This window comes from Leptinotarsa decemlineata, unplaced genomic scaffold (assembly GCF_025532065.1).
Source record: "Leptinotarsa decemlineata unplaced genomic scaffold, Ldec_3_MD MMD2_tig00000505_RagTag_RagTag, whole genome shotgun sequence".
NCBI lineage: Eukaryota > Metazoa > Arthropoda > Insecta > Coleoptera > Chrysomelidae > Leptinotarsa > Leptinotarsa decemlineata.
Window position 1 is genome coordinate 17,230,098 of NW_027412549.1, and position 26,815 is coordinate 17,256,912.

The 26,815-nt window shown below is 35.4% G+C and overlaps 2 protein-coding genes across 2 annotated transcripts in view; both read right to left on the minus strand.

Annotated features, from left to right (window-relative positions):
• ACC (Acetyl-CoA carboxylase) overlaps positions 1-26,815 on the minus strand; it is a 145,526-nt gene that overhangs the window by 79,718 nt on the left and 38,993 nt on the right.
• LOC141481829 (uncharacterized) lies at positions 10,373-18,038 on the minus strand. Its single transcript, XM_074174092.1, has 2 exons — positions 11,148-18,038; positions 10,373-11,084 (listed from the first exon to the last, which is right to left on the minus strand). Exons 1-2 carry the CDS (start codon positions 11,567-11,569, stop codon positions 10,373-10,375), a joined length of 1,134 nt encoding a protein of 377 aa, XP_074030193.1. The 5' UTR covers positions 11,570-18,038.

Sequence of the window (26,815 nt, forward strand, 5' to 3'; positions counted from 1 at the left end):
ACTGGTTCATTGAATATATTCAACTTTTCATTGTTTGTTTCGAGCACCATTGTTATTTTCTCACTTTCAATCCAATCGATTTCAAAAATTTAAGATCACTCACAGACAGAGCGTTATGTGCTAACTGTTTAGCATACACTTGTGGAATGAGCTTCTTTTTATGCACACCTTTCTTTTTGATAGTGCAACTCGTTTGGGATTGTTCAATGCGATTTTGTCTATTATAAATGAAACCCATAACAACAGTTATTCGATTTTCTTCAATTCCAAAATAATGAAAATCTCTTCTTCACTTCCAAAATCGATAAGGTTATTTTTTTCATCCAAAATACGCACTGTAATGTTGTGAATCAATTGACGACCTTCTGGACTGACAGGCATATATATAATACTGTGTGGTTCTTTAGTGAGATTGTAGCCAGGTTCAACATCAATATCGAATGAGAAAAGAATGTGGGATTCTTCACCATTTATATATGAACCAGATATTATATTGCAATCTAAGCGGATAAGTCTCACAGTTGTAATGTTTATTGGTAATGATGATTCATGTATCTGATTTGGTGGAAATATTTCATGAGCGAACCCCATCATTTCTGCTATTGAATTTGGATGTGTCAGATCAATTTCATATTTGGATCGCATTTCACATTTGAATGTATTATTATTGGCGTGTAGATAGAAAATATCATCTGCAACGACATCATTTGGTTTTTTATCATGAAACAATCTGAACATGATATGTTTCTGTATGACGGCATTGATCTCTTCTATTTCATAAGCACCACATGGAATTTCAATTGTCAACTTTTGGGGTATCGATGAGTTGTCATTACTGATTCTAAAACTAACTAAGTTATTAGCTTCAGTTATATTATTGATTGTATTGCACCCATAGAATCCCAAAAGTCCTAATCCATAACGACTGTTCCTATCCAATTCAATTGGTGGAAAAAAATCCGCACTCAAGACACTTGTCCCGACAGCTTGTAGCTCGAACTTTCGTGACATGACTGATGAATATTTTGAAACACATTTCAATTTATTATTGTACACAGCAACAGCACATTTGAGACAATTTACACTTTTTGGAAGGTGTTGTATTGTAATAAGTATCATTTTTATTGATACCAATATTCACATCCTCTATATTACAAATACAACACATAGATTTCCGAGGTATAGGACCGTCATTAACATCCGATTCTGAATTTTGATCGTGGTGGTGGTGCTCATAACAATATCTATGTTTCATTATATCGATGTCATCTTGCAGATGCTTAGGCAACTTTTCCCAAACATATGCAATCTCATGTGCAACACATGCAAGTATCACTTCCTTAGGCATATTTGCAAGCATCACTTTATCCATTTTTTTCAAGGTACCATATTTTGAAAACATTCTAAGTGAAAACCCCATTCCCTTGATAGCCTCCCGATCCAGTTTTGGTGTTGAATCCATTTTTATTTGGAAAATTATTTAGAGAGAAACTGCAAGCACAAGTGACCACAGAGAACTGTATTAAATTTCTGTTGTCGATCATAGTTATATTTGATTTTTACATTCGAACATTTTCGAAAGAATCGAGTCAATTCCAATGGTGGGGGTAGATCTCCAAAACTATCGAAATATGTGACTTCTTTCCCACATTTTTTATATGCCACCCAATGTGTTCCTGGTCCACTTATTCCATCTAAATTAACAATAGCTGTCTCGTTTTGTTTTGGACCTGAAGATGGTAATCTATCACGCATAAAAACACCACGAAAATGTGGAATTTTCATTTTTTGTGCATAATAACTGAGATCGAGATCAGTAAGAGGCCTCTGAGGTAGGGGTTCAATTAGTTTTTTGTTTTGTTTGTGGCTTTGTATGGTTTTAAATATAGTCCTAAACCTTTACGGTATGGTTTGAGATATATTCCACTTCCGCGTTTGCCTAATGCTACAGCCTCCATGGTTTTATTGTGACGATTGGCTTCCATTAAAGCCGCTCTGCTGGCTTTTGCCGAATTCACGGCCTTGGTAATACCAGCAGCAGCTCCCGCCAAACTTCCTAGTGCGGATAGTCCAGCAAAAATTGGTATCAATGGTAAAAGTCCACCGATCTTGGGAACAGGAATTATGCGTGGTGTGCGGATTTTCTTCTTTCCACCGGCAGCTTTAAGGTATTTACGTGCCGCCTGCAATGCCACAGTGATAGCTTTTTTGCTATTATTCGTCACAAATTGATTCCCACCAGCTTTCTTCAATACATTTCGCACTTTATGGACTATCCCAGCACCAAATGCAACTTTTTTAATTTTATTTTTCTTCGTTTGTTTCCTCTTACATTTTTTCTTATTGGTACTACAACCCATGCCCATATGTCTTTTCGCTTTCATAATGTTGGTGACAAGTAATGCAGCTGCTCTTTCCCCAATACTCGCGTCCTTCGATTTAACCCTATCCCAAGCGCTGTATTCAAGTTCTTTGTCGGCTAAATGTCTTGCTGCAAGATCGGATGGATGCTTAGAATATTGAATATCGTGTTTTTTGCATTCAATATCTAATTTATTGATTCCAGGGTCGTTACGAGCTAAACGTTGTTTCAATTTTGTACCCGGTCCACAGTATTGATAACCTCCGGTAGATGTAATTCGAAAGGAAGTTTGTTTATTAAATCATTAACAAAACCACAACCTCTTTTAATTTTACGATCACTTTCAATACGTCCGTATCGTTTGATGGTACACATTGAAATGAATAAGCTAATAACATTTATATAGTCTCCAACCACGGCACGATGCGCATTGTAAAACAGAAAGAAAAGTTTGCTGTAGATAATCTAGATGAGAAATTTGGTTGTGGATTGAATGGACAAAGGGTATTCAGACATGGTCCACTACTTCCATCATCAGTTCGAGGACTCATTATAGGACCTTCAAATTGTGGAAAGACGAATGCAATGATATCACTATTAACACATCCACAAGGACTGAGATTTAGAAATGTGTATCTCTATTCGAAATCACTCAATCAACCTAAATATCAGTACTTGCGAAGTGTTTTGGAACCTATAAAAGGATTAGGTTTTTATACATTCAGCAATAATGCAGAAATAGTGGAACCCTCCGACGCTAAGCCTAATTCTGTTTTCATTTTCGATGATGTGATATGTGAAAAGCAAGATATTATTAGATCATATTTCTGTATGGGACGTCATAAGGATGTTGATTGTTTTTATCTAGCACAGACATATTCACGGGTACCCAAACAGTTAGTGCGTGACAATACCAATTTCATTATAATGTTCAAACAAGATGAGACGAATTTACATCACATTTATTCAGATCATGTTTCACCCGATGTAACATTCAAACAATTCCAATTGATGTGTGTTAAATGCTGGGAGGACCAATATGGATTTCTAGTCATTGATAAGGATAGAAAAATAGATGAAGGTAGATATCGCAAAGGATTCGATAGTTTTATATACCCATGATCTTGTTTTTGGAACTTATTCGATCACTGAATATTGTAGTGGTCACTTCACCAACGAATTAAGCTTTAATTCAAAAAAAAGGGCATTATGAATACAAAAAAAGATCCTGAAAATAAAAACAATGAAATAAATTTGAAACGTCAACTAGTAGAGACAACAGAAGCTGTCAGGCAGAAATTCAACTCTATCAAGAATGATAATATTGAAAATCGTACGACACTTGAAAGATTGTATGAGCCCATAATGAAACCATTGAATGTTTTATCATCAAACGCTACTTCTAAATCACCAGTGTTATCACCAAATCATGGAACTGTTCAATCTACTTCAAATTATCCCATGAGTACTCCAATAGGAAGAAAACAATCTTTTGGTAGTGTATCATCTGTGAATAGTGACACGAGCACACTTCAAGACGATATGAGAACAACTCTATTCGAAACACCATCATCGTCCCACATCGATTCCTCGGATCCTGACATCTCACCTGTTATGAATGAAAGTGGTGAAGATGTTTTGATGAAACATTTGAATAATATAAAATCTAGAAATCCAGCATATGATGGAACATTTGGCGTACGTATGGATCCAATTACACAAAAGCTGAAAATGGGAAGTCTAGTGGTAAATTTCAAAGATGGAAACATTTCATTTTGGGATGCTAATAAAGTGAAAAAATATGAATGCGCAGGTAGTCCAGAATTGTATGATATGATTTTTTTGAAGAATCCACAAGATGTTGATAATGAAGAAACTCGTCAAGTATATTCCAAAATATTGAAAATAACGAATGCTCCATATAAACAATATCATCTGAAGAATGGTTTTAAAAATACAAATTCTAAAAAATTTCGTGAAGTTATCAAACCTCTATTAGACTCACGACAATATCCAATAAGAAGTAGAAGTAAAATTGGTGGAGCACTCAAACGAGTGAAAATGGAGAAAATATATAATTCTAAACCTGTGAATTATGTGTACTGGAATTCACCGAAAGAGTTAGTTGCTCGCCTACGACTATTGGTAGCTTCAAAGTCAGCCGGACATACCGGACATGATAATGAAATAATTTCAATAATTGAAGAATTACGTGAAGAAGGTATAATATATTAACATATTCACATGTAATGATCACTGTCACATCATCATTCAATGCAGTAACATTATCACCTTTTCTCTTTAATCATATTGAAATAGAATGACTAATGAAATAAGTGATGTCAAACGACAAGTTGTTAATGAATTACATAAACCTGCAAGACGTAATTTTCGTAGAAGAATAACCACCATCAAAGGTTTTGCAGATCTATGGCAAATAGATTTAGCTGAACTGCAACCTTATGCAAAAAGTAATGAAGGATACCGATATATACTTGTAGTGATAGATTGTTACTCCAAATATCTGTGGACTGTAGCAGTTAAAGATAAAACAGGTAGTACAGTAACTAATGCAATGAAACATGTACTGAAAGAAGCCAAATACTCCCCCAAACACATACAAAGCGATCAAGGGAAAGAATTTTTCAATAAAAGCTTCTCATCTCTCATGCGAGAATATAATATCAATCATTATTCAACATTTAGCACAAAGAAGGCAGCTATAGCAGAAAGAGTGATTCGTACAATAAAGGCATGGCTCTACAAGGAATTTTCGATGAGAGGTCACCACAAATGGCTTGATATTCTTCCAATTATAACTAGTAGATATAATAATAAAGTTCATCGTACAATAGGTATGGCACCCATCAATGTTGATTCAACAACAAAATTAAAATTCAAGGGTATCAATGGAATTGGAGGAAGACAAAGTAAACCCAAATTCCAATTAAATGATATTGTACGTATAAGTAAATACAAACATATTTTTGAAAAGTCTTACACTGCGAATTTTACCACGGAGCTATTCAAGATTGTTAAAATTAATAAAACCATCCCAACGACTTATAATCTTGAAGATATGAATGAACAGCCGATTAGAGGATGTTTTTACGAAGAAGAGTTATTACGAACCGAGAATCCTGACGTATATCTGATTGAGAAGGTGTTGAAGAGAAGAAAAAATAAAGTATATGTAAAGTGGTTAGGCCTTCCTAGCGAACAAAATTCTTGGATTGATGAATCAAATATGGTTTAAATGTATATAATAGTGACTTTTATGAATAAAGTAATATTAAAGTTCATTATTGTTTTCATTTCAATTATAAGTATGTGAACTGAAAAATATTGCAGCGGTAAACATTGCCCCAGCCATTCGCAATGTTCTGTGTATACCAAACCAAATTAATTGTATACTCCATTCCCGCTTATATTTTTCAACTCACGATATTGAAAACACATTATCATTCCCAAAACTAATCGCCGTCACTTTGAAATGCAGTATCCAACTCTTTTTGCCAATTATCTCTCACTGATAATGCTGTCTCATAAAGCTTAGTCGACTCCTCAAGCTCAGCCTGAGCTTGCATTCTCGAACGTTGATGGAATTGCTTATCTTTACCAATTTTTGAACGGAGTTCATCAGCATCTTTAGACATTCTAGCCAATTCAACCTTCGCTAATGCAATCTTGGCATCTAATGCTTCAAGAGTTTCATTATTAGCATTAATAGCTCGCTCACTCTTTTCAAGTTCAGCAATAGTCATCTGTGCCTTTACAAGACGGCATTTTGCTTTCCTTTTCATTTCCCCAAACCGATGGAGGGGGCTGAAAGAAGATAGCGGTTCAGCTTTCAAATCACTCTTCATTTCTTTAGGAGTACCTTTTGGCTTCCTCTTCGATCTGTCACTTTTCGTTGCGGGTTTTTTCTGTCGCACAACACTTTTGGATTCTTTCTTTTCTTTAAAGTCAGTGACAATCGATGAAGATGCCTTAGTAACCTTCCTCTTGATTGTTCTAGATTTCTTATCAACACCAAGAGGAAGGGTAGATGAAGAGTGTTTGAGTGATGATAATTGCGAAACGATCGGATTTTCAATAATAATTTGCTCATTTGGTTCTGGCACATCTGCAAAGTTAACGAAGTCGTTAATATCAAAATCATTTATCGAATCTTGACTCGATAAATGTAATACTGGAATATTTTCAAAATCAGTCTGATCGATATCAACAAGTGGTGAACCATCTTCAGCAATCAATAGCGGCATAGAGCTCATGATTATTAAGGTCTGAGGAATGATATGTGATAGCAATAGAATGTGGATAGGAAAGGTGATGATGTTACTGAGACCTCACCATTTATAGAAGAAAATAAACTAGCGCATGCGCTCTTTCATCAACTGGCACATGCGCTCTCTCACTAAACTATTCACGCATGTAACAATCTTTGTCATTTAAGAGGAAAACTTTGTGTTGCATGCATGTATTTTTAAATGTTAGAAAATAATACAAATAAATTCAAAATATATATATTTATTAATAATAGAGGACAATAACGATAATAAAAAATGAAAAATGTTAATATGTCTCTGTGGATGTGGAACGTTCTTTGACTCTATTCCTCAATAGTTGTTGCTCGTGCGTCAAACACCAACATTGAAAAAAATGGATTCTCCTATTGGGGTAGAGTTGACCAACCTTCTCACACAGATCCCAAGTACTTCTACATGCATTGCATACATGATTCCAACAATTCATGGAATATGTATCACAACGCAAACAACGTTGCAGTGGAGTTGGAACGGCAGCACAGGTACCACAAATATTTCTACAGATACCTATATTGTTAAATATTATAGGTTCGGAACACTTCAGACACTGTAACTGTTGTTGACGATAATCCGATTTTGTTCGCTTCGGTGGATGAGAAGGAGGCGATAGTTGAATCCGCAACACGCAATCACTACACATACCAGTACATGGATTGATTGAATCCTTAGGTCTACTTATTTGACAAAAGTAGCACACAATAGCCCCTGCAATCATCATTGGGTAGACACACACTTTTGGTTTTTCATTCCACTCTTTTGGAAACGGCATTTTACTAATTCGATTAGAAATATTAAGAGATGACTTACAGAAACTCTGAATGCTCTCTCCTATACCTACGATCTCTATTTATACGAATCAACATCATGTGGAAGTATAGTGGGATAACTTCTCCTACTATTCCACTCTAAACGAGTCAAGTGGGAGTCGCATCACCTCCTATATAAGTTGACTTGCAAACCTAGAGTTCATTCATTCACTCTCTACAACTGTGAGCAAACAACAACAAGATGAATTCTGCAAAAATAAATGCTGCATTAAATAGAATAGCTGCTGTTGATGAAAACAATTGGATAGACGAATCAGATGATGAGGATGTCAATGTTCCGCTAGAGGAAGTGATAGTTGAAGCAGAAGATGTTGGAGTCGATGAAGATGAGATAGACGAAGTTGAAAACGAGGCCAACCAAAGCGACGAAGATGATGACGTGATGGAGTTTGAGAGGGTCATGGATGAAGAAGGAGATGATGAAGGGATAGAAGCTGACACAACTGAAGGTGATGGTGCTATGAGGATCGGTATGCGAACACTCAATGTCAGTGAGACACTGGAAGATCCCTTGGATTTGTATTGTGCATTGGATGCATACGTATTGATCAGCACAATAGATGGAGAGAACAAAAAACTATGTTGGTGCTGCTTTCGGTTTTATTCGCATAGAAACAATAATGGAGGGTGGTATGCCCATGTCAACACCCACAACACTGTCTCAATTATGGAAATGGGACAGAATTGGTGTGAAGCTTGCGAGAGGCCACTAACAAACTTCACCCGAGTATCTACATGTATTATATGTAATAATGTCCAACCTGTGGCACAATAACCGTGGACCTACTGGTCAAAAAAAAAACAACAGCCCTTTTCAGGGCTACATTATTCACACAAACAGTAGTTAGTTGTATTAGTATTCATAGATTATGTGACAAATGAATACTTTGACTAATAAAAGTCTAAGTTGGAAATTTGTTAGTCTTTGAATATCTATACATTATATGACAAATAAATTACTACTTTGACTGAAAAGTCGAAATTTGGAATTTGATAGTCATTGAATATCTATGCATATGATGAGTACTACTTTAAATGAAAGTTGAAGTTGGCATTTGTCAATCATTCATATGCATATAATGATGAATACTTTCACATACATATATTTCGTTTGAGATTATAATGTTAACATAATGTTAACAATGGTATGAATCTGTTTCTGTTTGAAAGTATAATGGTAGCTCTGAAAAGAGCTATTTTTTTTATTGTTTCAGTCTTTAATTGTAGCCCTGAAAAGGGCTGTTATTTTTTTATTAATCCATGCAATGATATGGACTAACGCTCCTCATCATCAGAAACAATAATTATGGTATCGTCATCTGAATCAGATGATATACTAATGATATCATCCTCATAGTAGTCATCTGAATCAGATGATATACTCATGATGTCGTCGTCGTCATAATCAGCTGAATCAGATGATATACTAATCACATCATCCGCATTATTATCGTCAACAGCATCTATGTCGTCCTGAATACCTTGTTCCACTCGTTCTGCGAAATCATCAGGAAGATCATAGATTCGCTGCAGAAATTGAGCGAAGGTTGTACTCAAATGATCAGACGTTGAATCTATTTCATGTACTTGGATGGGTCCTGTACTCGACATTGTGGAAGAATGATATAGAACTGGGATTGTTGCTATATTTATATTGGAAGAAATGAAATGGAGGGGGTGAAATGTAGAACAGTGTTTGAGATTCGAAAACATCAAGAATGAAACTCTGAGCGATTATTAGGAGAAATTCTAGTGATTATTATGGAAAAAAAAACTAATAAGAGGGCGAGGAAGGGAGGAAGACACTGCCCCAGCCTCGCAGTGCCTCGTGTACACCAACCAAAAAGTGTGTACTCCGTGGAAGGAAAGGAAAGGAAATGATGGACGAGTAGATGATTATATGTCATCATCGGAATTGAGGACATCATCATCGATTAGGATTGGGGATGGCGGAGGACTATCCTCGATGAGGATAGGGGATGGTGGAGGACGTCTAACGTCAAGCTCGTCATCAGCATCATCACCAGAGTCGTCGTCGTCATCATCATCGTCGTCGCTACTCATTGGGACAATGTCATCATAAGCAGGGTCCCACCATCCGTCAGGATCTGGATATTCCGAGTCATCCAAGTGTCCTTCGTCACTGCCAGTGACATGTTGAACTTGCATCCTGATGTCGTGATCCCGGTATTCGTATGGCGGACTGTGGGGTTCCGTGGTGGAAGAGACTACCTGTACCTGGCTGTTATCCCAGTAATTGAAGTTGTACCCCTGATCCGGGCAGCTATAGGGTTCGGAGGTTGAATCGGGTTCCATCTCGATGCTAGCTGATCAACTGAATGTTTCATCAGATGATTTCTACTTTTATACTTTCGAGAGGGAGTGGGAGAGGAGTGGAACATTGAGTAGGGGTAAATTGTAGTGTGACATAAGACATATTCAATGAGTAGGGGTAAATTGCAAAGTGACATAAGACATATTCAATGAAAGAGATACTTGAATGGATAAAATACAAATGAAATATACTTGTCGATTTCACTATGAAACATGTCTATTTTTTATTTTTTAAATTTTCTTCACATGAAATTATTTACAAGTGATTAGAGGACACAAAAATTGATGTGAGGTATTTGTCTAGAAGAACTTGGAATTGAAATAAAAAAAATAATAATAATAATAAGAGGAAGTGAAGAAAAATGCTCCAACCATCGCATTGTTCAATGTGTACCAAACCAAAAAACAGTGTACACCCTTTATTTCACTTCCTTTTCCTTTATTCAATATAAACTTAACAAATATAAACTTAAAACTACCATAATTAAATACTCCTAACTAACCTAAAACTAATCTTACATTTACACTTCATCTACAAAAAGAGTGTCCATAACTGTCACTATTTTTTTGTACAGCTTTATCGAAGAGGTCTCTGCTTTACACCTTTCCTGCAGAGATGCATAATTCCGATCTATTTCGGCCATTTCCTTTTGGATTTCCCTCCGTCGGTTATCCATTTCAGCCATTTGTCGCTTCATGGTAACCAACGCGGCCTCGCTAGATCGGGCAGCTCGTTCTGCTTTCTTGCATCTCTGCAGAAAAACACTCATCTTTTCACTAACCTCTCCGATAGGCTGTGGCACCAACACCTCAGGATCCGCCGGTGTCGCTGGCAGCGGTGGTAGTCGCGTCACCAACGGCGACAATATCACCAACTCCGGAGAAGGACTCCTCGGAATTTCCACTGCTGCTGGTGCTGCTGCTGGTGTGGAGGCCCTCTTACGAGAGGTCGAAAAACTACCTGCATAAGGATTAGTCCTATTGCAAGTAGCTCGGTACTTTGAAATAGGACCAACCTTTGCTGCAGGTCGTTGGCAAACCTTCTTCACAGCCCTGACTTCCTCCTCCTCCTCGAATAAGTCAGGGCTAGAAGATCTGCACCTAACTCGCGAACGCGAAGTGGTTGGCTGGTCAACCGTCACCGCTCTCGAAGATGCTGCCTCCTCCTGGTCAGCGGACACCGGCAGAATAGACGCCACAGCATTATTCACCTCCTGTGTATTGGTTGCCATTCTGAAAAAGAAGAAATAATACAAAGTTAGTTGATATAAAAAATAACATTCCTAATTTACTTACTCAAATATCAAGTTGGTCGTTGGAACGTACTGCCTTGTTGTGGAGTGGACTGCTCTCGATGAGATGACTTCTCGAACTGAATGTTGTGGAGTGCTCTCCGGAGGGTATCGACTTCGATGCGTGAGCGGTGGGAAAATGGTGGGAGCGCACATGCGCGATGAGGGTAGGGGTGTACATGCGCAAATGTTGGGAGTCGGGGGGCGGGGCTTCGGGGAGGGGAGGGGCGGGGCTTCGGAAAGGGGGCGGGGCTTCGGAAAGGGGCGGGGTATCCGAAACGTTGGTGGCGACGGGGGGGGGGGCGTGGCCCTAACGGGCCCCGCCCACTGCCTGGGCTCCGCCCAGGTGGGTGGGGCCTCCGGCCCCAGGTAGGCGGGACATCTGGAGAGACATCTACGCCCTCTTCGCGCGCGCGTTCGTAACATAATATGCAACCGAACACCTAACCTAACGTATTAACGTATTAACGTAACCTAACCTAGTACGCTAACCTACCGCTATGCAACCGAACATCTAACCTATCGTATGTATTAACGTAACCTAACCTAGTACGCTAACCTACCGCTATGCAACCGAACACCTAACCTATCGTATGTATTAACGTAACCTAACCTAGTACGCTAACCTACCGCTATGCAACCGAACACCTAACCTAACCTAACCTAACCTAACCTAACCTAACCTAACCTACAGTAACTATTAACCTAACCTAACGAGGGAATACTAACCTAACACCTAACCTAACGTAAGTATGCAGCTAACCTAACGTAGCTATTAACCTAACCTAACGAGGGAATACATTCACCATGTTGGTTCCATTAATACATCATCAGTTGGTTTTGGTTTTGGTTGTATTATTCTATGATTTGGATTAATGTTCAGTCCTGGATATCCCAGTCCACCTGATGATGATGGCCTGACTTTATAGTTTCTCTCCAAAACTTCTTTATGGTTTTTCTCCAATACTTCAACTCTCTGTTCCAGTACATCATACTTTTTCATTGTAGTCCCTGTTATGTTTGACATAGCATCAAATTTTTTATTTGTAGACGCTGTTATGTCAGACATTTTTATGTCTACATCACTTGTAAGTTTGTCAAATTTACGAGTGAAAGTTATCCGAGCCTCTGCAATTTTATCGTCAAATGCTTGCCGGGCGTCCCGAGCAATATTGCCTATTGTGGATTGTATTGCAGCTTGTAGGGCTAGAAGTATAACTTCCTTTGCTCCATTAATTTCCCCCTCAAGATATGATACAGTTACACAATCACTCTTGTCAATTGGTTCACTTGTATTTTTCAAAATTTTCCTTTGCATGTCATAATGACCATCTTTTGTTAATTTAAAACCATTCCCAGGAGGACCTCGAATGACATTACCACCCCATTTTCTTTTTCTACCAAACTTATCGATTGTTTTAGACATTGTGCACTCTACGATGATTCTCTTCAAACTGATATTTCTGTCATTTACATTATACTATATATTGCAGTAATTGATTAGGGAAATAGAAATAATACAAATAAAATTTTAATCATTTTATATTCATTACAGTAATACATATATATATACATACATAATACATTAATATCACATTACTTTTATCATATATTATTAATTATAAATGGCTACATAAATATCAATATTGAATTTTCCGGTTTTGAAGATATTGAATGATATTTCAATCATTGATCTCGGCAGATAATAAATTAATCAATTGATCCAATGGAGTCTCCTGAGATTGTGATTGTTGAATAATATTACTTATCCAACGAATGTTCTCATTTGGATCGTTTTCATAAAATTCAATATCATTATGACCCCAAGGAAGAGTGTGGGTAGTATTCGGAATGATAAATCGTTTATCGTCGTGATATGATAATGCAACTTTATTTTTTAATTCAGTATACATATCATGTAACACGCTTCTAAATGAATTCATCTTTCTGAATATCATACCACCTTGTTCGACGATTTTTTGATAATCTTCGCATGTCAATTCATTCTTTATTACAGATCGTTTAACCCCTTTGGCTTTCTTAAATTCACCATCAACAGATTTCACATAATATGCTTTAGCACCTGTACCATAAAAACTCATGATTGGATCATTTGGAAATTCATCTTTGAAGTTACCCAAGACTGAACTTGTTACTGGAATATTGAATTGGTTAACTATACTGTAATTGGATGTATCAAATCTACTTATGTTAGTTTTTATGAATTCATAAAAATTTTCTGTGTTTACTTTAAGAATGAGCGAGTCGGTATCTGTGTAAAGTAAAGAGACATTTTCATCAAAGTGTTGTTTGATGCATCCATAGAAAAAGTCATACATGACTGTTTTAGATAATTCTAATATGGAAAATCCCAAATATAATGGTTTATCGTAATGAACCTTCACTCTACCCAATTGAATGGCAACGAAATTATCAGTGAAAATTGAACAATTTTTGAAATTTGGTTTGGCTATGAGAGTGCTGGCACCTATATTTTTCTTTATATTTTCCCAATGTGTAACGAGTCTAACATCAATTCGATTATCTACATTCTCCATTGTCTTTCCATACACCGCATTATTCATTAGTTTATAGAAATCTTTAACAGATTTGTTGTTAGACCTATTACGCATTTCAGTATTAAGATCTATATAGGGTTTCATCCAGCATGATTGTTTGAATTTCAATACTCTATGTGTATTCATTACAATCAATCCATTTTTGACAGCTTGCTGTAGATTCCTATAATGAACAATATATTTTCTTTTATCATTCAAATTTGGAATTAATTTGGGAATTTTCGATTGTGTACGAGGTGGTATTATTTTTTCGACTAAAAATGGAAGGTCAGAATGTTTATCATGCAACTCTTGTGGATAATGAATGTCCACTTCAAATACATACCCATACGGACTATCAGTACTCACATCCATCACATCGAGATTAAGAATTTCATTTGGTGTCAACCATGTAAATTCACTTGTTGGTAGAGGTTGTGACATACTGTGACCGTATAGATTTGTTGCATCTAAATATGTAATGAATGTGGAAGGTTCGTTGGGATTATAATTGGGTAAAAATCTATTATTTGCTATATGTTTCCTCTCGCTACATTGACTAATTCCACCTCGTATACCTTTTTGAAAAAAGTGAATCATATCAATGTCAGTTAGTAATTCCAATTCAACATTAGTGAACTTCAACATGGCATCCCATGATAATCCAGGTGCAGTGTAATATTGTGCCGGATCTAAGTTATATATCTCTAAACTTGTGGTGCGGAAGTTTTCAAAAATATCACATAGTAGCAATACATCCGACTTCAAATACAAATCAGAGTATTCCCCCAAATTCTGACACTCGAATAAATTCCAAACTTTTCTAGCCCTATCATAATCAGTTTCCGATATATGTTCACAATTGAGTGTGTCATAAAACTGATTTTTTGTCGGAAGTAATGGATAATTCAATTTGTCAATGTCATCAACAAAACTATATGGAAATACACCTTTCTGTCTCATCAAATTGAATTTCTCAATTTGTGGGAAATGTTTGTGCATCTCCAAACATTGATCGGAGGTCAAGTTTGCACCCAACTTCTCCAACGAATTAGTCATAAATTTATAACTATCGATAAATCTCATTTTGAGATAATTCTTCCTAACCACACCATCTTTATCGGTATAGCTGTGTGTAAAGAGATGCTTCGTGAAAGATATATATTTCTCTTTAGTTTGCGGGATAACATCAACTTTCTCTTTATTCCTATACAATTCTTTTATGAATAAATGACAATCATAACCACTTAAATTATGAAAAATGATAGGTATGAAGTTTGGTATTTTGAAATTTAAATTACATTTCGAGTGAGCGGCATGTGATCTTTTCTTTCCTGTGACATGACAATGATCTCTTACTTTGACGTCACCATCAGTAAATGCTTTATTACATATACCACAAGTTCTGGCTGCAACAAACTGTTCTTCTTCTTCGACAGTTTGTGTATCCATTGGTTTAGGGTTTCTGAGATGATTTTCATGTATCTCTTTCAAATCATCTTCAATGCTACTCACAAATTTCTGAGCTGCATCTACACCCCTATATGTAACAAATTTTGTCAAATCATCATTATATGAACACTTTATCAAATAAGCAAATGAATATGGGGCATGTTTGAATGTTTTAATCGTGTATGAACTTCCAGGATTTGGCTCATTCACATGAATCGGTTTAAGCACTGATTCAAAATCAGCATACACTACAAATGGCACCCTCATTTGCCTCTCATAGTTTTCAAACATTAGTTTATTTTCCGCAACCATTCTACCATATTTATTGATCTTTAAATTAGTAGTTGGTGTTGTGGTACTAATGTGATTACAATCATACATATTATGACGTAAAAGCAATCTCTCATCAGAAAAATATATCAAACATCCGTCACAAAAATATTTTTTCTGTCTATGAGCTGATAGTTGATTAGAAACTAATCTTGAAAGATCTTTGATCCAACAATAGTGACCATTACCGGAGTCATCAGTTATAAACAACAAATTGACATGTCTCCGGAGTCTTCTCTGTGAGTATCGCAATGGACCAATCACTTCATACTTCATTTTACCCTTCTCAAATGTACTCTCTAAACCGTAAACATTAATTGAAATATCATTCCTATCTTCGAATATTTCGATACTCTTATTATTAACTTTAACCGGAAAATCCATACCTGTGACATCTAAAACAGTGGAAAAATGTGGATATGACGTAAGTTCGGACACTCGACTATCTGCAGGATATAATGCTGATGTTATAGCCCAGGCAAAACAATATTGATCTTCATTACGAACATTCACAACAGCTTTCTTCCATTGAATACATTGAGGCAGCTTCACATATGAACGTCCTTCCAGTGGACTGTATTTATTAATGTTGACCTCGAGAAACAATATTTTTTCACAAGTCCAACCTGAATTATAAAAAAAAAAAAAATTACTATTCAATCTTATTGAAATTTTTAAAAAATAAATACCTGAGTCACGATCCTGGAACTCAGTCGTTTGAGCCACAATTACATCACGGAATCCATCAAAAACAGCATTCAAATCTGAAGATTGGTCCACTATTTTATTTTGGGAATTAAATGACTTCGTGTCCCTCGAATCATCAGTCTGAAGAATATAATTCCCAAAAACTTCCATATTCACCTTGATGCTTTTATGGATCCTGATGGCTGATTCCAGTAATTCAATGACCTTCTGCCTAATCTTATTGAAAAATGACATGTAGTCACTGGTTACAATCGAACTCTCCACCCTGTATGTAGCAATGCGGCAATTGAATGCATTCGTTATAATTTGAACACCGTCAGACAATTGAACACATGCATTATTTTTATGACTCATGGTTCTTCGGTGAGAATTCACTTGGCTCATAGGAATTGTCACATTACAACAATTGCACGTATACATAGGTGTTGCATTATCCACTCTCACCCGTTTCACTGCAGGCCCTCCTTGGCAACTCTGGAGCTGATGCCGACGAAGATTATCACTACGAGTGAAAGATTTACCACAGTCACAGGAATACATTTTATATAATAGTTCTCACTAACTCACTTGATGTAAACTGACATAGCCAACACTCGTACGCTTCTTAAATACACTCTGATAGGACCCGTCAAGACGTCATAGCCAACCCCACTTCTCAACTACATGCGCCAAGATTACCTCCCAACTGAATGCGATAACAGATGTCGATATACGAGCAAGCAGTGGTCGTTGCGGTCTCGGAGAGGGTAGACGCTAGGCAAACAGTCCTCGGCTGCCGTTGTGTCACCATCGATAGCGGGGCTAGAGCGAACCTTCATCGCTTCAGGAGAGGTGAGGGCAGACCGATGAATACGCATTACTCTGCCACACGTCGTGGAGTGAACATGTCGCTCTCTAGCCGTTGAACGGTTATTGCTGTGACGTCACTCCACTACTAACTTGGTGCCCTAACACCGATGGAGCATTTATTACTTGGAGGATCTTCGAAGTATGCAGACGTATGTTTGTACATAGACAAACAAGCACATGATGAAACCCTGTACCGTGCATTCTCCTACACACACACATAAACACACAAAATCTCATATGAAAAAAAAAATCTGAACGATCCATGCACCAGACACTTCAAGGTCACAATGCCTTGACTTCACTGCACAACAAAAAAACTTCACCAAACAACAACCAATAAAAAAAGCAATTAATACGTCATAGTGGTGGGGGGAGGCCGAGAATCAGCTGTAAACAACTACTAAATTTCGATTTTTTCAGGTAACTACTGAAAACTGTTTTTTCCATAGACTTTTGATTGTTATTATGTGTAATGAAATATTAGGTGAGCTGTAAAGTTCGCAGGCTAACACACAGATGGCGCTACTAGTATTAAATTTTATAGTTAACCCTAACCTACAAAAGTCTTGTGTACAAATTTCATAGCTGTCGGATTGTTAGTGTCTGGGATGGAACAACTTTTGTTAGTTTGAAGAAAACGGTTAAAAAAGAATACCGTGTTGGTGAGTTTAAACGAGGTGAAATGAGCACCGAGTGGACGCTCTAAATATATCAAAAGAAAGTGTTGGGCATAATATCGTGCATGAATATTTGGGTATGCGAAAGCTCTGTTCAAAGTGGGTGCCGCACTCACAATCGACCAAAAACAATAAGGAAGTGATGATTCCGAGCAGTGTTTGAAGCTGTTTCACCATAAAAATATCGAATTGAAATGAAATGCTTTATTCGAATAGGATACATCCTAATATACAACAATGATAAGAATGTTAACATTAATATACATTTAAACACAATAATAGAAAAAAAGATCTCGTTAATAAGTAGTATTACCTACGATAATGGAAAATTAATAAAAAAATACATACCTCATAATTTGGTATCACCTTAATGGTCTCTTAAATGGTTTAATACATTTCTTTTGAACAGAATAAGACTGTTAGAAGACTGCATTTTCAGGTAGACTGTTATACTTAATAAATCCTTTAAAAATTAATGTTTACTGTTGAAAGTTTTTGTTTGATTATTCACATACATATTATTTCTTATTCTAGTATTATACTGATGATTTTGATTATTAAAAATTACAAATTTGTCAAAATATGAAGGTAGAAGGTTATGCAACATTTTGTAAATATATATCATCGTTAAATATGTAAGCCTACTTTCTATAAATAACAATTCTGAAGTATTTAACATTAAAGATATATGGGTACTCCTGTCACATCAAAAAGTAATCCTTATTGCGCGATTCTTTACTTTTTGTAGTGTTCCCATTTTATTTAAGTCACCTGTGTATAGAAGAGTGGGACAATATTCGATATGTGGTTGAATAATGGTTTTAAATACAGTTATCCGTGATTGCATAGTTAAGTGTTGGGACACTCTTGTGAAAAAATATAATTTATTCAACATTTTTTTCTGTATGTAAGTGAAATGGTAATTCATTGATAGATGCTTGTCCAAAATGAATCATAGATATTTGAATTCAGTAATGAGCTCAATTTTGTCATTTTTTATTTTTTATTTCAATTTGATTTAAATCTAAATCTCTGTACTTAAACGACGTATTAAGTAGGTATCAAAGCCTTTGCTTTGTTACCATCTAGCTTCAATTTATTAGTTTTTAAATATGTAGCAATATTATTCAATGCTTCATTCATTTATATCTTTATCACAGCCGATACTAGAGCATCATCAGCTGATATCATTAGTGTAAATTAAGAATAGCAATGGCCCTAAAATACTTCCCTGCGGAACCCCGCGGTCTACGCTTATTGCTGTTGAGACAAACTCATTAATTTTGGTCACCTGATTCCTTTCTGTAAGGTCATCACTGATCCAATCAAGTACTTTTCTTTTAATGTCATATTTTTTCAATTTTTTAATTAATATTTTACGATTAACCGTTTCAAACGCACGTTCAAGACCTAAAAATACTGCTACAGTGTACATGCCTTCGCTCATTTTGTCTTTCCATTCATGAACTGTAAGCTGAAATGCGGATTCGCTTGAATGTCTGAATCTAAAACCAGATTGGTTTCTGAATAGTATGTTTTTTTTATTGAAATATTCCAACAGTTGTTGATATACTATTGATTCTAACAGTTTTTCAGCGCAAGGCAATTGGCCGACGATTTATGCGTCGATATGTGAAAAAAAATTAGCATGGGCTTGAGGTCTAACACTGTAATTCTTTCAATGAAAAATCAAATAGTGTTTTGGGACCACCACAGGCCCTTTTGGTCCTCACCTTTCAATTATCGTCAGGAACCGTTTACAATTTCGATTAATTCACAAAATAGGTTTACCTTGCAAGCGGTTGGACTTCAACAAAAATCTGGACACAAACAGGTCAGGTCTGATCCAAAAACGAGATAAAAATCAAAATAAGGTATTCGAAACTAACAAATCTTGCGTTTATCCTTTCAATAGAAACGTCAATACAATGCTATAAAACAAAAGAGAACTGATAAGTCAGGGACGGGGAAATAATTAACCATTTGTTGTCACTTTGAAGTACAGTTAATTATATGGATGAATGAGTTTGTTACAATAACATGAGAATAATATTGGAGACTTTTTTTATTTCTAAATCAAATGCCGCATTTATTGGCATTTGAAATAAGTTCGCCTTATTTTCATAACATTCTTGTTTTGCCTCTTTCCGCCGTCCTAATCGGGTTCCTTACTTATTACGTTTACACCAAAAAGTTGCCAAACTTTTCAAGTGGAACCGGTGTGAAAAGAAGAACTCTCTGACGGATAGTCGCTGTAGTCGATGAAGTTGCGGCACTAAATTAACTTCAATAAAACATGAGGTTGTAACAGAGGCCAGTAAAATTATCCGTTAGACTTTTATCACACTCTTGAGTGATTAAATGGTATATATCTAGAATGTTTTATTTTTTATAAATAAAACAGTTTATAGGGTTGCAAATTATTTCTACATATCTATATTGAAGATTTTAATTTTAAATTTTTCATTCTTGTTAATAATTTTTTAATTTCATCTCGTGTTAATAGTTCTATTTTTGTATTTTTTGGTTGTTGCTTGTATTTTATTTCATTGTAATTTTAGTTGTCTTTTTTGCTTAATGTAATTGTTATTTTTCCAGCTAATCCTTTTCTTGATTTTTTTACAGATTCTTTCAGAGATTTCAAATCAATTTATATCATATTAGACAATGGAAGTCCGAACTAATGAAATGAAACCGTTTCTGTTTTCACATGTGTCGAAATGGACCATTATTGAATACATCATGTCCATGTCATTCCCAGGTACCCCAGGTTTGAAAACAAACAATTGTTAGAAATAATAATATAATAACTCCTATAATAACCGTTAATGAATCTTCAAAATAATTCAAATAAAAAAATAATTCGGTATAATTTGGAAGTCACGCACCAGAGTCCATGATCCCAGAGCCTTCAGCCTTACGTTAATTGAATAACAGCTATATTTTGACAAAATGTACAGGTTGTTTCAAAAGTTGAGTCACTTATTTCAAAAGTTTTTAGAACTTGACAAGAAATGACATACCAAAATCACTCGAATAAAAGTTGCATAATCAAAGAATCATAGCTACATAGACCGACACTAAATGGGAAACATCTGTATATCGAAAACTCACTCTCACAGGAAAGTATCTGAACCAGAAATCCAACCACCATCAATCGACTAAGAGAGGAATCATCAAGACTACTAGACCGTGCTTTCGAGCTCTCGAAAAGGAACTAGGCATCATCAAAAATGATCTTCAACGGAATGGTTACTCCAGAGTGATTGTAGAACAGGCCTTAGCTAGAAGACAGCAAGAACTCCACAAGGAAAAGAAGCCGCCACAACCAGTACTTGTACTTCCCTACATCAGAGATTTATCGGAAAGCATAAGAAGGATTGGGTCCAAGTATAACATAAGGACCTGCTTCAGATCTGGGAACACTATCCGTAGCAGCCTCACGAAAACCAGGCCACCAAACGCGGACTGCGATTCCAAGAATTGCATTTACCGGATACCCTGCGAGTGTGGAGAATCATACGTCGGTGAAAGTAAGAGGCCATTGAAAGTTCGCATTGCTGAGCACAAGAAACACACACATCGAGGAGAAACAAGCAAATCCGGAATAGCAGAGATCAACATAACATCAAGTGGACTCAAGCTGAAATCATCCACTAGGAGGAACCCTGGTATAGGAGAAAATTCAAAGAAGCCACGTATTTGTTGTCCAACAACGCATTTAGTCAAGCTAGCGTAGAGATACGCAACATATGGAAACCTCTAATCAAGCGAAAAACGACCAACTACCGCCAAACGGTCATCTTCCGCTAAAACCATTGAAGCGGAGAGAGGAAAGAGGGGATAGGTGAAAGCACTCGAACGACCTATAAATAGTCAGATCTCGGAGGAATAAGTCCAGTTATCACCCGAAGATGATTGTGGATACTAACAATCGAAACGTCGTGACATAACTTGGTTTAGAATCTTTTAATTTTAATTATCATTCTTTGGTAATGATATTTCTTCAATTTTTTTTCATTTTTCAGCTTTTATTAATATTTAAATTTTTTATTTTTTTGGTTGTTGCTTGTATGTTATTTCTTTGTAATTTCGGTTTTTTGTTTAATAAAATTGTTATTTTCGGTTAATCTTTTTAATTTTTTTTTTCAGGGTTTTCAAATCAATTTATATTATATTAGACATTAGACAATGGAAGTCCGAACTGATGAAATATACATCATTATAATTATTATTTCAGCTTACAAACGACATGCTGAGGTTGTATTTTGGTGGTACTCAAAACAAATGAACTTTGCATCACTTGCCATCAATTTTCAATAGCTATTTTTCGATTTTGTGGTGGTGTTTTGCGTGTTCGTCGATTTTCTGCTATCGAAAAAAGTGCACTCACTATACAAACCAATCGGCTTCGTTAAGAAGCTGGGTTTATTTGGCCGAGTGTGAATAGGTGTGAGCCATAATAACCCCTGCGGGTTGCTGTGGTGGAGGGTCGAATAGACCCACTCACTTTGGACCTAACCTAACCTAACAGTGGCGTAGTGCATCAGGAGCTCTTGCCACATGGTCGTACGGGAAATAAGGAGTATTATCTTCAAGTTATGGCTTTTGTACAATTTTTTTTTAAATGAACAATTAAAAAAAGAATTTTTTTTTCAAAACTTTGAAGAATAATAGAATTTATGATTTAAAAAAAACGGTTCCTTAATTATAATATTTAGTCACAAAAAACGATTGTTACATAACAAACGCATTTTTTAGCAACAAAGAAATTTTCTTAAGGAACCATTTTTTTTTCGAAAAATCATTATTTTTTTCAATTACCATAGGTAATGCAAAAAAAATTTGAATTGCTTATAAACAATATATTTGTTCATAATAAAATTATTAACAATAGCAATAAAAAAAATCAAGTAGTTTTTAACCATGAGACATTGAAAAAATATAAATAAAAAAATTATGTATTATTTTTATTTATAGTTTTCAATTGTTAATAAAAAAGTAGAAAATAATAATTTTTTCATTTTGGCAATGGTAATCTATTTTTGTCTATTAAGAATAACTTCACCAAAGGAAAAAAATGCCAGGGTTTTAGTTTAATAATTATAGGGCTTTTTATATTAACTTTCAATTAAAAAAACTTATTAATCAACAAATACATAATTAATGTTAAAATTTAGATAAATTTTTTTTTGTCTGCGGATTATTATTCATTGATATACCTATCCCAACAATACATGATTTTTTCATTCCATAATATTCGCATTTAATATGTTCAAATATTTTTTTTTGTTTTTATGTCAGAGTGAAGGAATGCGCGCGGAAGCCAGACTATCCGTTTTTTGATCTATTTTTAGGGCTCTGTACAAAGTATAAATAATTGAGAAACAGTTTCGGGAGTCGGGACTTTTTTTACGCAAATTTATTGATCTTTTCAGATCTTCCAAAATTTTGAAAATTTTTCGAGATATTCAAAAAAACTAAAGCCCAATTTTTTTTTCACTTAATTGTTTACAACTTTTGTAATTTTTTTCAGCACCTTTTCGGACCTTTCCTTAAACTTTCTAGGTAAAAATACGAATCCAATGACACCTTGGTCGTAATTTTTGGACCCGTATGTAAAATTTCACAAAAAAAGTACATGTGAACCAAACTACAACATTTTCATCGGCTGTTGATGTGCTGGGTACTCAGAGTACAACACCGAATAACACTGTCAACATTTCGAGTGTTTTTGAGCACTTTTTTACACAAAATTTGATGCAAATTATTTGATCCATTTTTTTCGCAAAACACCTCTGACTTGTACGCCTCTCACCAACAAACTGAATATGCTAAACAGCTGAAACTGTGAACATATATTCGCGACGAGTTTACCAACATAAAAAAGTTAAATAAATGCACGTAGCCCGCGAAATTTGAACTTGCACCTTATTCTTTGAACGTACACTTACTTCAACTTTCCAACCGTCCAACTCACAAATACGCATCTATATGATTCACAAATTACTTAATGAATAAAAAACCTTGGCGATAACTGTTGATTAATGAATTACAAAAATTATTTTTGTAATTCATTAAAAAATTATCCAACTTTGGTAATCTGACTTTTCGTGACAACTAAGAAGCACTTTAGTTTCAATGCACTTATATATTATTATCTTCACTTGAACCTTTGTAATATTGTAATAGTCTGACAAATATTGTAGACAAATTATTACCCATTTTGAGACGTAGGTTCAATGTGTGAAACTTTGTAGACTAAACATCAGTCTGATAACAATACATAAAATTTCGTGATATGATAGAAAAATTGGCCGACAAATACGATAATCTGAAAACCTGTCATAATGGAAATTGATAAGTATGGAAATTTGGAAATTCATAATGGTACCAAATCACTATCCGTGGACTGATTCCACTGAAATTTCAAACTATATGTCTTTGGACAAACTTTGATAATTCCAAATGACAGTTTCAAATTGACGGACAATAATTATTATTTTAGTTTTGATTTGTCAAAATTATCGATATTTGAGGATTTCAAGTAACAGTGAAAAATAGCAAATCCAAAATGAAAGAAATCAGTTTCAAATTGTAAATATTTCTCAAAAATTTCAAAATATTCTTCGAAAGATATTTTTTGAGGAGGACTCAATATTTCTCATTGGTTTTTTGAAAACATAACCTTCCATAATTCGAAAAATAAACAAAGATGAATCAATAGGGAATTTGCTAAAGTGAGATATCAATCAACTGTAATCTCAAGATTAACACACTTGGAGAAATGCCAGTGACAGAGGAGAAATAGCTGAAATAAATAACGTCCAACCATGAATCTATTACAAACTTTCATCAAAATAATTGCTACCTAGTCTAATTTCATACATATTTTCAATTATATTTCATATTCATAATAAAAAATATAAATTAAATTTTAAGTAGGGTCAATTGGGGCTAATGAGATACACCATGAAAAATGGGGCTGATATGATACACCAGGAGATTATTTACGTGCTTTGTGCCAAAAATAGTATAAAAAAAAATACTGATTAAATAATACAATCTATTATTGTACATAACCTTGTATTCAGCAGGACATCACTGGAACTACTTAAATCGTTCTAAACAAATCGTCAACAAGAAGTGAAAATTGATGATGAACTTTCAGACAATCTAACCATACAACAAAGTTACCACAAGGTAACATTCTTGGCCCTCTTTTATATACATTGTATACATCAAACTTTCTTCATCATTTTACCCACTGTAATTATTATTTATATTCCGATTACCTACACCAAAGTTTATTCTTCCTTTAATTATGTGGCACCGGAACAAGTCCGTTTCAACTGTTCGTGCTGCTATTCTAGTGTGTGACAAGTTACTCTGTTAGATTGATTTTTATAAAGGCGTACTTCTACGACTTATCTACGTTTGGTTAGTTCGTGAACATTACTTGATCTAGAGCACCTAGAATAATGATCAACTCATTACAATTCCACTTACGTCAAAGAACTCCTGGCTTGCAACTTCGTCGCATCGCTTCTCCAATCAACTTCCGAAGTTATATCGGAAGATTTCGAACAATCCGAAATCGTAACGTCGGGAAGTTGTGCGGACGTAGGTGAATCATCATCGCCCTCGCCAATGACGAATCTTCTGCTATTTCTTCGACTCAATGAATTCCTATTCATCATGATCTCCTCCCACGCTTCGCATTCGCTTGAATATTCTTCTGTGTTTGTACCGATGTCGATGTCAGAAGTCCCGGGACTCCCTTTTTTGCATTCGCTCGAAGAAAAATAAGTAAAACCAAAATAACTGAGAATGGTGTTCAAAAAACTCGTCATATATCGAGACAGAGTCTGTTCATCCGATTCACTTGGTAAACCGCACACTTAGCGAATTCCAAACACTTGATTCGAAAGTCTACCGAAAAAGAATGTTATTCAAGTTTACTCAGTCAAAATATATTAGTCCAGTCATCTTAGTAAGTTCACCTCGGAATTTGAGATACCCGTCTATGAACTCTTATAAACTTATTTCCAGACATCCTGAAAGTCGTTTCAAAACCTACATAATATGGTAGGGTGTACGCGTGAATTAAAATCTTAGGTCAAAGGTCAGAAAAACCTATTTTTTTACATATATGTTGTTTCTAATGGGTTTTTCGCTATTTGCATTCGTTATCGATATTGAAGAGAATTAAATTCCCTACAACTTTTGTTCCGAAAAAAATTTTATACGTTGAATCGTTTTCGAGATAGGGGGCGGAGAGCGCGTGGTTAGAATATCATTTAAGGTTAACCGGTAATCCTGGTCAAACACTCGCCATATAAAGTTTATTAGTTATTGATAAATTCATAATTAATAACAATTGTCGTTTCTTGATGACTATTACATTATATTTAATAATAATTTCACTTACGTATCCATTTTCAATCAAGAATCAATATATTTAATAACACACCGCCCGTGTAGAATTGTTGAGGAAAAATAATTAAATTATATTTCAATTCTTATGTTATTCATATTGATAACTTTATAAATGAGTTAAAACTTATTCCATAAACTTTAATAAAAATTACAAGAACTACTATAATTTTTATTATCTTCTTCTTCATCGTCGTCCTCCAACCGCTATAGTAATTCCAAGTCCTCTTCTTTATCGTTTTCAACGACATTTGCCTCCAGATCTTCCATGACATCGCTCTGATTGAGACAAGCTTGCCCATTACACTGGGGGCACGAAAATCGCGACGGCCGAGCGATGGCGATCGCGGGCCGATGAGGAAAAATATCTTGCGTGGGTACGAAACTTCGATCGGTCAGTCGTGCTGGAGTAGAGTTGTGATCAACATGTCACGTCATCGTAACACAAGTTTACGTCGAAGAGAACTATTGGAGCCAAGTCCACTAACGAGAAAGGAGTTATTATTACCTAGAGATGCTTAAAACCTCCCGAAATCTTCAAAATCAAACTCTGAAGAGGTGAAATACCTTGGTACTATCCTCGACAGGAAGCTAATATGGAACTATTTAGAGCTACAGATTATAGCAAAAAGAGCATATGTGACTTATGAGCAATGTCACAG

Bases quoted from the DNA above. Each gene is read 5' to 3' on its own strand.
- LOC141481829 (XM_074174092.1), bottom strand. From the start codon at position 11,569: ATGTTACGAACGCGCGCGCGAAGAGGGCGTAGATGTCTCTCCAGATGT. The intron at 11,085-11,147 runs GTAAGTAAATTA...CTTCTTTTTCAG, and splicing joins ACGACCAACTTGATATTTGA to AATGGCAACCAATACACAGG.